Source organism: Cervus elaphus, chromosome 1 (assembly GCF_910594005.1).
Source record: "Cervus elaphus chromosome 1, mCerEla1.1, whole genome shotgun sequence".
Classification (NCBI taxonomy): domain Eukaryota; kingdom Metazoa; phylum Chordata; class Mammalia; order Artiodactyla; family Cervidae; genus Cervus; species Cervus elaphus.
In genome coordinates, this window is record NC_057815.1 from 67,146,272 (window position 1) to 67,162,860 (window position 16,589).

The 16,589-nt window shown below is 42.2% G+C and overlaps 2 protein-coding genes across 2 annotated transcripts in view; one reads left to right on the plus strand and one right to left on the minus strand.

Annotated features, from left to right (window-relative positions):
• Positions 1-7,842: 7,842 nt before the first annotated feature.
• Positions 7,843-11,019, minus strand: LOC122696720 (cytochrome c oxidase assembly factor 4 homolog, mitochondrial). Its single transcript, XM_043906907.1, has 2 exons — positions 10,840-11,019; positions 7,843-8,471 (listed from the first exon to the last, which is right to left on the minus strand). The coding sequence occupies exon 2, from the start codon at positions 8,457-8,459 to the stop codon at positions 8,205-8,207; it is 255 nt and encodes an 84-aa protein (XP_043762842.1). The 5' UTR covers positions 8,460-8,471; positions 10,840-11,019; the 3' UTR covers positions 7,843-8,204.
• A 51-nt stretch (positions 11,020-11,070) lies between these two features.
• Positions 11,071-16,589, plus strand: part of PAAF1 (proteasomal ATPase associated factor 1) — a 41,156-nt gene continuing 35,637 nt past the window's right edge. The window contains exons 1-2 of the mRNA XM_043906906.1: positions 11,071-11,168; positions 12,732-12,772. Of these exons, the coding sequence (XP_043762841.1) occupies positions 11,122-11,168; positions 12,732-12,772 (88 nt within the window). The 5' untranslated portion in view covers positions 11,071-11,121. The remainder of the gene's footprint in view (positions 11,169-12,731; positions 12,773-16,589) is intronic.

Genomic DNA, 16,589 nt, shown 5'->3' on the forward strand with positions numbered 1-16,589 from the left:
GTGAATAACTGCACGGTATTTAATACATTTGCAGTGTTGTGCAACCTCTATCCAGTTCCAAAACCCTATTTCAAACCGCCATAGACAAAGGTTTATGGGAACAGAGCCCTGCTCATTCACTTACATATCGTCTGTGGCTGCTTTTATGTTGCCATGGCAGAGCTGAGTCGCTGTGACAAAGATGGTTAAGCTAAAACATTTTCACGTGGCCTTTTATAAAAATAGTTTGTCAAACATGGATCTAAGTCACTGGTTTCCAAACTTAAGCATGCATCAGGATCACCTGCAAGACTTTTAAGGACACGAATTACTGGACTCCATTCCCAGATTTTCTGATTTAGATCTTGAGCAAGGGTGCTGCTGCTGCTGGTCAGAGTTGCCTCTTTGTTGCCACAAGTCTTAAGGGCTTCCCTGGTGGCTCAGACGGTAAAGTGTCTGCCTGCAATGTGAGAGACCCGGGTTCGATCCCTGAGTTGGGAAGATCCCCTGGAGAAGGAAGTGGCAACCCACTCCAGTACTCTTGCCTGGAAAATTCCATGGACAGAGGAGCCTTGTAGGCTACAGTCCATGGGGTCACAAAGAGTTGGACACGACTGAGTGACTTCACTTTACTTCATATGTGTGTGCATGCAGATGGTAACTGTGTGTGAAAATATGTGAGTGCATCTCACATTTATTGACCTCTAATTATGCTCTATACTTTATACAGATTATCCTTGGGGTTGATGGTATTATTTCCAATTTTACAGGTGAAGAAACTGAGGTTTGAAGAGCTGAATCGACATCCTAGGGTCACACAGCTAAAAAGTGGCACACCTCTCCCCTCTGATACCCCCTACTTCTCTTGGATAACCTGTACAGAGGTCTGGGAGAGTTTAGAGCATTCTTAGCATTGCATGTACTTTCCTGATACTTTTCAGAAATTTTCAGCTCTGAAGTTATTTTGGTTTCTTTGACTTGGTTTCTAAAAGCAACAGGGGAAACTCAGATTTCTTCTCAAGGTGTAACACTGGGGAGGGCTGTCAAGATAGCAGGTACCCTCAATTAAAATGCTTTTCTGAATTCAAATTGAAGCTTCAGCAGGCCAGGACTTAGAAGGGAACCTTACTGGGAGTATAGGCAGAATTTGCCAGGTGAAGACTGATATTTTGGTTGGATAATTAATCATTGCTGAGCTTCCTTTAGGGAAGATCAGAGAGCAGCAGCTAGTGGATAAGTGTAAAGTTGGAGGATGTGTAGTGACTTGAAGATAAGGTGAATAAACATATGTATACACAGACAGGCTTCCCAGGTGGCACCAGTGGTAAAGAACCCGCCTGCCAATGTGGGAGACATAAGAGACAAGGGTCAATCCCTGGGTTGGGAAGATCCCCTGGAGGGCATGGCAACCCACTCCAGTATTCTTGCCTGGAGAATCCCCATCGACAGAAGAGCCTGGGGGGGCTACAGTCCATAGGGTTGCAGAGTTGGACACAACTGAAGCGACTTAGCACACACGCATACACACAGACACACAGTGCCTCCATATCACACAGGCAACGGGCAATGTCACGTGGGCCCCATTTCAGTTCAGTTCAGTTGCTCAGTCATGTCCGGCTCTTTGCGACCCCGTGAATCGCAGCACGCCAGGCCTCCCTGTCCATCACCAACTCCCAGACTTTACTCAAACGCAAGTCCATCGAGTCGGTGATGCCATCCGGCCATCTCATCCTGTGTCTCCCCTTCTCCTCCTGCCCCCAATCCCTCCCAGCGTCAGGGTCTTTTCCAATGAGTCAACTCTTCGCATGAAGTGGCCAAAGTATTGGAGTTTCAGCTTCAGCATCAGTCCTTCCAATGAACACCCAGGACTGATCTCCTTTAGGGTGGACTGGTTGGATCTCCTTGCAGTCCAAGGGACTCTCAAGAGTCTTCTCCAACACCACAGTTCAAAAGCATCAATTCTTCGGCGCTAAGCTTTCTTCACAGTCCAACTCTCACATCCATACACGACCACTGGAAAAACCATAGCCTTGACCAGACGGACCTTTGTTGGCAAAGTAATGTCTCTGCTTTTTAATATGCTGTCTAGGTTGGTCATAACTTTCCTTCCAAGGAGTAAGCGCCTTTTAATTTCATGGCTGCAATCACCATCTGCAGTGATTTTGGAGCCCCCAAAAATAAAGTCAGCCACCGTTTCCCCATCTATTTCCCATGAAGTGATGGGACCAGATGCCATGATCTTCGTTTTCTGAATGTTGAGCTTTAAGCTAACTTTTTCACTCTCCTCTTTCACTTTCATCAAGAGGCTCTTTAGTACTTCTTCACTTTCTGCCATAAGGTGACAGCATTTTCACAACTGATCAGATATACACTTAAGATCTTTGTTTCACCATTATCTCCATTCATACATTATCTCCATTTCAAGTTCCTAAAAGGGATTACCCCCATTTTACACATCAGAAAACTGAGGTTTGATGAGGGTAAAATAACTCACCTGAAGCCTCAAAACTAATAAATGTAGAAATTAAGAATAGCTCAGGTTTGTCTGCCTCTTTTCTTTATAATAGGTTCTTTCAGGAAGGCAGGAGAAGGAATTAGTATTTTCAGCCTAGAGCCCAGAGACTTGTATTCCATTTGATTTCACTGCCATGTGTTTCTAGGGAAGTTCACTTCCCTCTAAAGAGTCAAATGAAGCTCACAATTGTTTTGTTAACTCTGAAGTTCTAGCAATCAGAATATCTGTCCCTTTTACCAGGATAAGGCATGATGAGTAATTTTCATCTGTTTCAGGGCAGACTAATCACGAGCAACAAAAGCCCTTTGGCTCTTGTGAGGATAAATCACTAACTAGGTCAGTGACACAAGAGCTCCAAGGTGACAGAACCCAGAAGCCTCCTGTTTAAGAGGGAAGCCTGACTCATCCCTCATGATGTAATGGAAAGAGATGGACTGGGAATCAAGAGATCTGAATCCTGCTCCCAGTTCTGCCGATGAGGTGCCTTGTCACCTTGACTAAAGCACTGCCCTTCCTGGGCCCTAACCTGCACTTGTAGAATAAGAGGTTAGGCTGGCTGGGTCCCAAGTCCCTCAGCTCTAGAATCTTGTAGATTTGTGAAACCGTGCATCTTGCTTTCACAAATTATTAACAAGGAAAGGTGGACAACTGGAAAATACCACTGTATTCCAGGTTCCTATATTAAAAAGCAGAGACATTACTTTGCCAACAAAGGTCCGTCTCGTCAAGGCTATGGTTTTTCCAGTGGTCATGTATGGATGTGAGAGTTGGACTGTGAAGAAAGCCGAGCGCCGAAGAATTGGTGCTTTTGAACTGTGGTGTTGGAGAAGACTCTTGAGAGTCCCTTGGACTGCAAGGAGATCCAACCAGTCCATCCTAAAGGAGATCAGTCCTGGGTGTTAATTGGAAGGACTGATGCTGAAGCTGAAACTCCAATACTTTGGCCACCTGATGCAAAGAACTGACTCATTAGAAAAGACCCTGATGCTAGGAAAGATTGAGGGCAGGAGAAGGGGATGACAGAGGATGATATGGCTGGATGGCACCACCGACTCAATGGACATGGGTTTGAGTGGACTTAGGGAGTTGGTGATGGACAGGGAGGCCTGGCGTGCTGCGATTAATGGGGTCGCTAAGAGTTGGACATGACTGAGCGACTGAACTGATACTGATGAAACCTACACTTTTATCAAGTTAAAGGACATTTCCACCCACCAGAAAGTTCCCCTACCTTCTTTGATAGTCATTCTTCCCAGAAACAACCACTAATCTCATTTCTATTACCACAGGTTAGTTTTGTCTAACAATACATAAATAGCATTGAATATATACCGTTTTATGCCTAACTTCACTCACTTATCCTGATGTTTTTACTCATGTTGTTGCATGTAACTGTAGTTCATTCCTTCAGCATACTTTTAGTTTTGGACCCAGTTAGGGTTAAAATATGTCTAGTACTGCTGCAAAAACATGAGAGCTAGGCAGGAGAGAAGAAAGAAAAGGTCAATGGATTAGGAATCAGAGTAGCTGGGTTCTAGTTTTGACTCTATCAATATAGAACCTTTAAGATAATCTGTTCTGGTTTTCATTTTACAGATGAGTTAACTGGCCCAGGAGGGAAAGAGACTTGTCTGAGGTCACTCACAGGGATAGCTCTAAGTCACTGGATTCCTGGTTCAGTACACATTGCTGAAATTTTTAGAAATGGATTCTTATGTGGATCGTTAACTTTCAAGGACAGAATGCCCAGGTTAAATGGGCAGTTTTCCTCATGAAGGTGGTGGATTCCTCACCTTCATATGTTAGTCCTTTTCTTATGGCTGAGGATGCCTCACTCCCCCATCAAGCCAACTGTGGATTCTGAAAGGGTGTTTTTTAGTTGCAGAGAAAGAAATGGAAGCTGGATATTTTGGGCATTCAGACACTGGCTCACAGACCCCAGTCCTCACTGTTCTAGGATGTAAAGTATATTCAGGGGAGGAAAGGTCTCTGAGCATGCATTGGGCATGTCTGGAACCTGCTGACAAGGCACTACAGGTGGAAACAGCCAATGTGTCTTGTACTCGTTCAATCTGTACTTTGATCTCTTTGTGCCGTTTTTGTTTTCAAATGTCCGATCTCCCTGGAGAATCTGAAATGGTTCATTTAGTTCTTATATTCCCCTTGGAGTAACTTTCATTCTCAGATATTTCAGATTTAGAGAATCAGCTTCACGTTGAGACAGAGTAGCCAGGCTCTGCAAGACATCCAGGCTCTGAGGAATGAAAACTCTTCAGAAGATAACTGCTAGCAAAGGAAGGAATCCCCCACTCCTGCTTCCTCTGCCTGCTTCAAGTCCCTGCTGGAGCAGAGCGGGGAGCCCTACCCTTCCAAACAGAGGGGAAAGTACAGGGTTTCAACCTGGACTCCCTCCAGTTCTCCTTGGATTTCTAAAGTCAGCAGCCCAGGACTTGGTCTGGCAACTTTACCTGAGGGAGGAAAGTGGGAGGAGTATCTGATTACTCATCTAGTAGAACACTTCGCAGTGCACCTTTGTGCTGAGCACTGGCCACGTCCCCAGCCAAGGACCTTGCAGGGAAGAGCCAAATCATGAGTCTGCCTTAGGCCTAGCCAACGGTGGCACCCAGCCAAAAGGTCTCTCTGCTCATCCGTAGCACTGAGCCTCTCTGCAGAGGTAGGTATAGAGTGTACAGAGACAGGCATGGACCACCCTAAACTCCAGCTCCATGGCTGTGGGCTGCAGAACTGAGAGACTAAAAACACCATACTAATCTAGAACACTGTGGGCAACTTGCACTGGTTAATTTCCTTTTTATAAAGCACTAAGAAAAAGCAAAGTAGTATTTACACAGTAAGTATGGTTACTTACTGTGTTAAGCACTGTGCTAGGCACGAGATGCTTGTGAGAGAGCAGAGTGAATAACATAGGCTTAAGACATACATGGGGTCTGATCTGCAATCTGCCTTTTACTTCCTCCTCTGTAAAGGGGAGTTAGTAGTGTTATGAAGATTAAACGAGGTATGTAACTCAGGACAGTGACTAGCACACAATAGTGATGATAATAGCCAACATTTAGTGAAGGTTTACTATGTGCCAGATGCTATTTCTAAGCTCTCCATCAATATTAACTCATTCTTTCAACAACCCTATGGAGAAGATCTACACTTATTAGCTTTGATGCCTTTGAGGAAGGTATTACTAACTGCATTTTTACAGAAGAAAAAACAGATCCTGAGATGTTAAGTAGTTTGCTCCAAATCATACTAACCCCAAATCTAGTAAGTGGCACAGTGGGATTGAAAGCAGCGTATCATAGGGACTGAGAGCACAGACTCTGGAATCAGATAGCCAGTGTTAAATGCTCCATGTATATTAGTTATAATAGTTCAATAAAAGCTAACTTTTATTACCAGGTATTTACATATTCCCCTTCATTTAATTCTCCTAGTGTGCCTATTAAATAGGAATTATCCCCATTTATTATACTTAAGGAAACAGTTTTGGGTGTCGATAGAGGCCTCTTTGCCCAAACACATTCTGTGACCCTTCCAGTGTTGGTTCTGTGTTAGACTGGAATCTTTCCAAACCTGTTCCATCCACTTAGCTGGTGTGAAAGCCATTCCTCCTGCTGAGAAGGTTCTCCTACTCTTTCTCTGTGTTAGAATTCCCTGCCCCCCATGACCTATTATTTCTATTTTAATTATACAAATTAATAAATAGGTATGTTTCTTTTGTAGTGTTTGTATAAGCAAATAGTCCTCACTGATGGAACTTCATACCATGACCATTTATTCACTATTAAACACATGCTGTAATGAAAATAATAGTGTACACATTTTATAAGATGTTTAAGAGGATCCCTAAAAGAGGAATTGCTTTTAAATATTTAAAATATTTGCAGATCTCACCAAATTGCCCTGAAAAAAGTTGACTAATTTATGATCCCTACAAAAGTGTGAATGTGTCTCTCTCCATCCCCAAGAATATTGGTGATTATACTTTTAATTTTTGTCAACAGGATGACCTAATGGTACTTTTGTTTTTAAAATTTGTATTTCTCTGATTATAAGTGATATAGAATATATTTACATTTTTCTATATTTTGGGGGCATAGTTAGCTTTGTTCACTTTTCAGTTGGGCTATTTGCTTTTTCTTACTGATTTCTAAGTACATTTTTTGTTTGTTTGTTTTGGCTGTCCCAAGTGGCATGCAGCATCTTAGTTCCCTGACCAGGGATCGAATCTGTGCCCCTGCAATGGAATCGTGGTGTCTTAACCACTGGACCACCAGGGAAATCCCTCTAGGTACTTTTTATTTGTTGCAGATTGTAATCCTTTCTGCTATATATATACAATTATGTAATGTTTACTTCGTCTTTAACAGTGTCAACTAACTCTCTTCTCTTTGAGATTCTTGCTGACAGATGTAGTTCACACTGCTACCTCTGATGACCCATAGCACAGCACACATGCCCCAACAGATTCATTCATCCTTTTACACACATACAGTCACCTCTTTCTGCTTGAAATAAGATTTTATGGTTCTTTGAACTTGAATCCCTCTTAACTTCTCTTTTCTCTTTTTCTCCTTCTCAGATACCAACAGAAAGGCTCAAAGTAGTTTTAGGGCCTATTCTATTTCAGATTTGTGCTTCTAATATATATATATGTGCTCAAGAAATGTTTCTGATGATGATGAAAGCATATGTCCCTTTGCATTCCAGTTCTATAGCAATGGTCACCCTCTCAACTCCCTTCCCACTCCCAAATGTCAGAGACAAAATAATAGAATGGGTGATGCACTTCCATGGAAGAAAAATGGAAAGCAATGGCAACTGTTGTGAGCTACAGTACACATCCACCTAAAAGAAGAATCATTCAGCTCCAGCAAATTGCTGTTAAAGTAGGAATATAAGCTCCATGTTGACAGATTCTCCAAACTTTTCAAAAACTGAAAATCTGTATGTTAAATTACTTTTTAAACATCAAGTCAACATTATGTATTTCTTTGGTTGGGAGCATGTTCAAATCAGACTCTGTATCTGTTAATACAACAGAGTCTGACATACGAGAGGAACTTAGTATTTGTTTTCCCATTTACCTTCTTCCTTTCATTAGACTGAAATATCCAGAACAGTTGATGAAAGATAAAGTCATTTGTATCATTATCAGAAATTAGTTGTTCTAGTGTTTTGTTTCTCTCTCAAACCAGACTAAAGCAATATGAAGGGAGATATATTTGCATCATATCCATTTCCTACACAGTGCCTGGCACATGAGGTCTCATAAGCCTGGCTGTTTTGGAACCTATGACCGAATAAATGAAGAAATGATTAAGGGTAACCAATTTACCTTTAGATTGTGAATCTACTTTGAAATTAAATGTCCATATAATCAACACAGTACTTGACACACTGACCCGAGATGTAGCATAGGAGAGCATCCCTTAACATCACTCTGTTTTACATGGCAAATACTGGTCAATATTTAATATTGGTGACACAATATGGGTGAGGATGTGTGGGATCTCAATAGGACAGCTCATGTCCAAACCCACGGCTGCCTGGCTCTGGCCACAGGCCCAAATACTATCCCCAAGTCTTACAGTTCTTGGCCCACACTTCCACTGTTGAGGATTCCTTTCTCCCATGATCTGTCTGGGTGCTGGTTTCTGCAGGGCCATCCTCTGGGGATAGGTGGCTTGGGGTCTCAGCGGCGGGCGCTGCTTTGCTCCTTCAGCCTCTGCAGCTCCTCCCGCCGCCTTGCCTGCTGTGCACTCATGCAGTCCCGGAAGGCCTGCACCTGTGGCTGGCACTGCCTCCAGTCCTGGTGCTGGGCCATGCACTCCTGCACTGCATAGTGGGAAGCAGCACAGCCTGAGCGGGAGATGAGCTGGTCCAGCGGGTCCTCTTCTTCATCCTCCTTCTTCACCTGTCGGGACCAGGCATGGCCTTGGGCTGACATCTTCCAGAGTCTCTAGAATATCAACAGGAGCAAGGTTAGAGTAGGGACATGATTATATGTTTCTCTGTTATAAACAACACTGACCACTGCACTGTTATAGCCTATTTATGCCTATGTCTCCCCTTGGAGATTGTGAGCTATTTGAGGACAAATACTGGGCCTGATTCACCCTGGTACCCCCAGCACTAGGCTTGCAAAATGGTCTCAACTGAACAGAATGAGATAAAGTATGTGAGAACGCTCAGCACAGCACTAATAAGCTCAGATGGATTCTAATAGAATTGGAATTAGGTGAAATGTCACATTTCTGGGAAAGCTATCTCTTTTCTCCTATTGGAGAAGCAATCTTTTTTCCAATTAGCCGTATTCTATGGCTGGAGAAAAACACAGTTTAGTACTTGAGAGAGTAAACACATATGGGTAGGGTTTGACATTTGGGAGAATGGAGAGTTGTGTGGAGAACAGAGAGCATACGAGGTACAGGGCAAGAACTAAGTTTGTGAGGTGTGAGAATACTTAATGTGAGCTGCACTTGCCCACATTGCCTTTCCATAATCACCTGCTTCAGAGCACCCAGCACAATGTAGCATATAGAAGGAACTTAAGAGAGGTTTGAAGATAAATGACTCAGCCTTTGTACAAATTTAACCATGACAGGCTATAAATAAGCTAAGACTCCTCAATGCCTTTCCTGGGTCTCTGATTCATTTAACAAATTATCATTGAGTATCTATCATGTACCAAGCTCTGTGCTAGAGTTGAGGATACAAGAGTGACCAAGACAGATACACTTCCCGCCTTCATAGAGTTTATAATTTAGGTAAGTTAAAAGGCTATTTACTTGTGTACAGTATGTATAAACAGCTAAAATTGGGAAGACAGTGGAGACTACCTAAGCCAGACAAGGGGACAAACAGGCAGGGAGGCCTTCTTGCAGAAAGTGATTTCTTTTCTTTTCTTTTTTTTTTTAATATTTTAATAATTTTTCCAGAAAGTGATTTCTAAACTGAGACTTGAAAGATGAAAAGGGAAGAGCAGAGATGCAAAGAATATTCCTAATCAATGGAAGAGCAGGGTGGGGATTTGAGACAGAATTTGACATGAGATGAACTGAAAGTTTTACATGACTAGAGAATAGAGTATGAGAACAGGAAAATTAGTGAAAGTGATGAGTTGAGAAAGTATCTGATCTTAGGAAGACCGCATGTTAAGGTGTCAAGAGGGCAATGTGGAAGTCACAAAAAGGTTTTAAGAACTCTATGAAAGTGAAAGTGTTAATTGCTCAGTCCTGTCCAGACTCTTGGATACCCCATGGGCTGTAGCCCGCCAGGCTTCTCTGTCCATGGATTTCTCCAGGTAAGAATACTGGAGCAGGTTGCCATTTCCTTCTCCAGGAATCTTCCTAACCCAGGGATTGAACCCAGGTCTCCTGCATTACAGGCAGATTCTTTACATTCTGGGCCACCAGAAAAGCCCAAGAACTCTAAAGCCGGACACAAAATTCATTTGCTTTGAAGGCAAGGGAGGAGGGAGAAAATGGGCTTTGAAAACAAACTTGGATTGGAAAATTAGCTTGGTCACTGACTCACTGGGATACTTTAAGCAAATTACACTTTATAATCTCTCTTGAAAAACAGAGATCAAATCTATCTCACAAGACTGAAGACTAAATGAGATAATGCACATAAGGAGCCTGGCACGTCCAGAGTTCAATAAATGATAACTCCTATTACTATACATGTTTCCTCTTTCTAAATATACTATGAGCTCTTTAAAGGCAAGGGCAAGCCTCTTGAAATAGTATGGTGGAAAGAACAGTGCCTTGGATTCTAAGCCAAAAAATCCGGATTCAAATACTGGCACCTCGTTTTACTATGCACACGCCTTACCACGCATTTTTTTTTTTTTTTTTTTTTAGTATTTTGGCATGTGGGATCTTAGTTCCCCTAACAGGAAGCGAACTGGTGTCCCTTACAGTGAAAGGGCAATCTTAACGACTGGACCACACAGGAAATCCCTTATTTTCCTTCTTAAGGTAATATCTAACTCACAGAGTTACTGCAAGGAATAAGATGCTAATAAGGGACAAGTGCATGGGCTACAAAAGGACTTAAGTAAATGCTGTCATATTCTTTCCCCACCCCAACCTGGCTTCAGTCTCCCCTGAGTAAAAAATGGAAGACCCTCCCTCAGAGACCAGGGCAGGCTGGATGGTCGGCAGTTGATTCGCGAAGGCCAGCCTGGACTAAGAACGCATTGAAAGGATGGGTAAGCAGGAAAACCCAGGCGGTCAAGTTCCGGAGAGGACGCGTGCGCACTCGCGAGCCCGCGCTGTGAGGGCTAGGCTTCACCGCGTAAGATCGCGGCACACAGTGCTCACCGAACAGGCAGAGAGGAGGACTCGAACGCGCGCTGCTGCACAGCGGCGTCGGTTTTGCAGGCAGTTGTAACTCTATCGAGTTACCCGGTAAACCTCCGCTCAGGAACCAGCTTCCTGCAGGGAGCGCGCGCGCAAAGGGGCGGGAAGAGAAAGAGAATACACAGCGTATTTTCATTAGCGGCTTTTCGGGGTAGATCCCGCCCTTCGTTCTCGACGCAGCCACTATGGGGAATCCACTTCCGGGAGAGAGCGGAAGGGGCGGGCTGGTGGAGGCGGGTCAAGATGGCGGCACCTTTGAGGATTCAGAGCGACTGGGCCCAGGCTCTCAGGTGAATCCAGGTCCAGAAGTGGGACATAGGAGGCGGGTAGCGGATTGTTGCCTTTACGTTAAGGAGCGCCACCCCCGACCCAGATGTCCATAGGGGTTGCCTCATCAATTGTTGAGGGAACCCTGAGCCTAGAAAAAGAAGTCTCAAACCCACATGGTCATTGTTTTTCATTTTCGGAAGAGTTATGCTGAATCCCAGGAAACACGTATGCGTCGTGTGATGGCAGAGGCAGAATAGGATCAACGAGTTGGAGAAAGACAGGAAAACTGAGAGGCAGGAAGACTCTTGGCCAAGTAATGATGGTCATTTAGCAAATACTTATTGGTCCTTATATTTCCAAAAGTCCCAGCAATCTGCATCACCAGGAGTCTTGGCATGCTTCTCGACCCCTACTGCTACTGCTGCTGCTAAATCACTTCAGTCGTGTCCGACTCTGTGCGATCCCATCCCTGGGATTCTCCAGGCAAGAACACTGGAGTGGGTTGCCATTTCCTTCTCCAATGTATAAAAGTGGAAAGTGAAAGTGAAGTCGCTCAGTCATGTCTGACTCTTCGCGACCCCATGGACTGCAGCCTACCAGGCTCCTCTGTCCATGGGATTTTCCAGGCAAGAGTACTGGAGTGGGGTGCCATTGCCTACTCCGGCCCCTAGTGGTGTGTTAATCATGTTGTGTATGGTCCATGGGGTCCCAAAGAGGTGGACACGACGGAGTGACTTTCACTTCACTTCACTTCACTTCACTTCACAGGTCTTTTCAGGGAACAGTGGAACCCCTACCATGTCCAGACTCTGACCTAGATAGATGCTCGGCGGAGTTCAGATGTGTACTCTAAACTTAAGGGGTGGTTCCTGCCTTCGAGACGCTAACAGCTTAATTGGAATGTACAGCAAACCATTCATTTATTTAGCAAATATGGATCATATACTGTGCAAGTTATTTTGCTAGGCACCAAATTGAGTACAGTGGTACCGCAGTGTTTAGCCCCTAAGTCGTGTCTGCCATGGACTAAAGCCGGCCAGGCTCTTCTGTCCTTGGGATTTCCCAGGCAAGAATACTGGAGTGGGTTGCCTTTTCCTTCTCCAACAGCAGTGCGATGAATGGCAACTATTATACTAATGGGTTTTTAAAATGGAAACAATGGTGAAGATGAATGAAACATAGTCTCCTGCATTTAAGAAACTTATGCCTTACTAGGGCTGAAATAAAATAAACCTTATTACTACAACATCAGATGTGTAATAGGAAGAACACTGACCCATGTTGAGGACCACATTTGAGAGAACACAAGTCTAGAATCAAGAAGTAAGTTGCCCCCGATTGTGCAACTAATAAGTGTTTCATGATGAAGTACTTGAGCTTCATTTGACTAACAGGTCTATGCATTAAACACAACCCATAAGCATTTCTTCAACCAATAAAATTTGTCTATGCCTGGATAAGGTATTAGACTGATTTGTGTAAGTGCTGTGGCTAAACTGGAAATTATATGCTTTCTCCCCTTCATCAATGACATCCATTTTGACATTGAGTGAGTCTAATTAGGTTTTTGTTTCTCTTCATAGGAAGGACGAAGGGGAGGCCTGGCTGAGCTGTCATCCCCCAGGTAATATCCTTAAATCTGTATGCCTTCCCTTTAGAGAAAGAGGATTTACAACCCCTAGGAAAGAGCTTCCTGCTTTGTCCTGGCCTAGACTACTTGCACAGTGCTCAGTCTTCAGATGTTCTTGACCATTCTGTGCTGTAAAGATGTCACTGCAACTCCTGCATTCTAGGGGAAGGGCTTCCAATTGGTGTTCCATTGGGAGCCACAGACATTTATGGAGACATTGCTGCTGCATCTTAATCAGTGTCTTTGCCATATATTATTATATTCTAAGCAGCTCTGTAGCTTCAGTTGTGATCTTCCTGATTATGATTCCTGGGTCTATAGCTCTAGTCCTGACCTCTCTTCATTTTCAAGCAGAGATTGAATAGTTACCTGCTAAACATTTCTGGTTAAAACTCTCACTGCCATTTTGAGCTTATCAGATCCAAAATCTGAAGCTGGGCTTCTGTTGTCAAACAGGTTTTCTTTCTAGGTTTTCTCAGTTCTTAAGTTATCACCATTCTAGACATCAGAGTGAAAAAACCTGGTCACCCACCCTACCATATATAGTTAGTTTCCAAGTCTTCCAAATTTTTCCTTTTGATGACATTCCTGTATTATTCCCATCCATTTGTTTTCAGTTAGTGTGATAACATTAAATTTTTTTTTCCTTTTAAATTTGTGATAAAGCTTTGTCTTGCTGATAATTTTTCATTTTCAGAGCCCTTTGATGTCTCTCCATAATAAGATATTCTAGGAGAAATAGAGTTTTAAACAGTTTTGTTTTTTTTAATTATTACTTAATTTTTTTTTTTATTAGTTGGAGGCTAATTACTTCACAACATTTCAGTGGGTTTTGTCATACATTGATATGAATCAGCCATAGATTTACACGTATTCCCCATCCCGATCCCCCCTCCCACCTCCCTCTCCACCCGATTCCTCTGGGTCTTCCCAGTGTACCAGGCCCCAGCACTTGTCTCATGCATCCAACCTGGGCTGGCGATCTGTTTCACCATAGATAGTATACATGCTGTTTTTTTGAAACATCCCACCCTCACCTTCTCCCACAGAGTTCTGTATTTCTGTGTCTCTTTTTCTGTTTTGCATATAGGGTTGTCGTTACCATCTTTTTAAATCCCATATATATGTGTTAGTATGTTGTAATGTTCTTTATCTTTCTGGCTTACTTCACTCGGTATAATGGGCTCCAGTTTCATCCATCTCATTAGGACTGATTCAAATGAATTCTTTTTAACGGCTGAGTAATATTCCATGGTGTATATGTACCACAGCTTCCTTATCCATTCATCTGCTAATGGGCATCTAGGTTGCTTCCATGTCCTGGCTATTATAAACAGTGCTGCGATGAACATTGGGGTGCACGTGTCTCTTTCAGATCTGGTTTCCTCAGTGTGTATGCCCAGAAGTGGGATTGCTGGGTCATATGGCAGTTCTATTTCCAGTTTTTTAAGAAATCTCCACACTGTTTTCCATAGCGGCTGTACTAGTTTGCATTCCCACCAACAGTGTAAGAGGGTTCCCTTTTCTCCACACCCTTTCCAGCATTTATTGCTTGTAGACTTTTGGATAGCAGCCATCCTGACTGGCGTGTAATGGTACCTCATTGTGGTTTTGATTTGCATTTCTCTAATAATGAGTGATGTTGAGCATCTTTTCATGTGTTTGTTAGCCATCTGTATGTCTTCTTTGGAGAAATGTCTGTTTAGTTCTTTGGCCCATTTTTTGATTGGGTCATTTATTTTTCTGGAACAGAGCTGCAGGAGTTGCTTGTATATTTTTGAGATTAATCCTTTGTCTGTTTCTTCATTTGCTATTATTTTCTCCCAATCTGAGGGCTGTCTTTTCACCTTACTTATAGTTTCCTTTGTTGTGCAAAAGCTTTTAAGTTTCATTAGGTCCCATTTGTTTAGTTTTGCTTTTATTTCCAATATTCTGGGAGGTGGGTCATAGAGGATCTTGCTGTGATTTATGTCGGAGAGTGTTTTGCCTATGTTCTCCTCTAGGAGTTTTATAGTTTCTGGTCTTACATTTAGATCTTTAATCCATTTTGAGTTTATTTTTGTGTATGGTGTTAGAAAGTGTTCTAGTTTCATTCTTTTACAAGTGGTTGACGAGTTTTCCCAGCACCACTTGTTAAAGAGGTTGTCTTTTTTCCATTGTATATCCTTGCCTCCTTTGTCGAAGATAAGGTGTCCATAGGTTCGTGGATTTATCTTTGGGCATTCTATTCTGTTCCATTGATCTATATTTCTGTCTTTGTGCCAGTACCATACTGTCTTGATGACTGTGGCTTTGTCGTAGAGTCTGAAGTCAGGCAGGTTGATTCCTTCAGTTCCATTCTTCTTTCTCAAGATTACTTTGGCTATTCGAGGTTTTTTGTATTTCCATACAAATTGTGAAATTCTTTGGTCTAGTTCTGTGAAAAATACCGTTGGTAGCTTGATAGGGATTGCATTGAATGTATAGATTGCTTTGGGTAGAATAGCCATTTTGACAATATTGATTCTTCCAATCCATGAACACAGTATGTTTCTCCATCTGTTTGTGTCCTCTTTGATTTCTTTCATCAATGTTTTATAGTTTTCTATGTATAGGTCTTTTGTTTCTTTAGGTAGATATACTCCTAAGTATTTTATTCTTTTTGTTGCAATGGTGAATGGTATTGTTTCCTTAATTTCTCTTTCTGTTTTCTCATTGTTAGTGTATAGGAATGCAAGGGATTTCTGTGTGTTAATTTTATATCCTGCAACTTTACTATATTCATTGATTAGCTCTAGTAATTTTCTGGTAGAGTCTTTAGGGTTTCCTATGTAGAGGATCATGTCATCTGCAAACAGCGAGAGTTTCACTTCTTCTTTTCCTATCTGGATTCCTTTTACTTCTTTTTCTGCTCTGATTGCTGTGGCCAAAACTTCCAACACTATGTTGAATAGTAGTGGTGAGAGTGGGCACCCTTGTCTTGTTCCTGATTTCAGGGGAAATGCTTTCAATTTTTCACCATTGAGGGTGATGCTTGCTGTGGGTTTGTCATATATAGCTTTTATTATGTTGAGGTATGTTCCTTCTATTCCTGCTTTTTGGAGAGTTTTAATCATAAATGAGTGTTGAATTTTGTCAAAGGCTTTCTCTGCATCTATTGAGATAATCATATGGTTTTTATCTTTCAATTTGTTAATGTGGTGTATTACATTGATTGATTTGCAGATATTAAAGAATCCTTGCATTCCTGGGATAAAGCCCACTTGGTCATGGTGTATGATTTTTTTAATATGTTGTTGGATTCTGTTTGCTAGAATTTTGTTAAGGATTTTGCATCTATGTTCATCAGTGATATTGGCCTGTAGTTTTCTTTTTTTGTGGCATCTTTGTCTGGTTTTGGAATTAGGGTGATGGTGGCCTCATAGAATGAGTTTGGAAGCTTACCTTCATCTGCAATTTTCTGGAAGAGTTTGAGTAAGATAGGTGTTAGCTCTTCTCTAAATGTTTGGTAGAATTCAGCTGTGAAGCCATCTGGTCCTGGGCTTTTGTTTGCTGGAAGATTTTTGATTACAGTTTCGATTTCCTTGCTTGTGATGGGTCTGTTAAGATCTTCTATTTCTTCCTGGTTCAGTTTTGGAAAGTTATACTTTTCTAAGAATTTGTCCATTTCATCCAAGTTGTCCATTTTATTGGCATAGAGCTGCTGGTAGTAGTCTCTTATGATCCTTTGTATTTCAGTGTTGTCTGTTGTGATCTCTCCATTTTCATTTCTAATTTTGTTAATTTGGTTCTTCTCTCTTTGTTTCTTAATGAGTCTTGCTAATGGTTTGTC

Bases quoted from the DNA above. Each gene is read 5' to 3' on its own strand.
- LOC122696720 (XM_043906907.1), bottom strand. From the start codon at position 8,459: ATGTCAGCCCAAGGCCATGCCTGGTCCCGACAGGTGAAGAAGGAGGAT.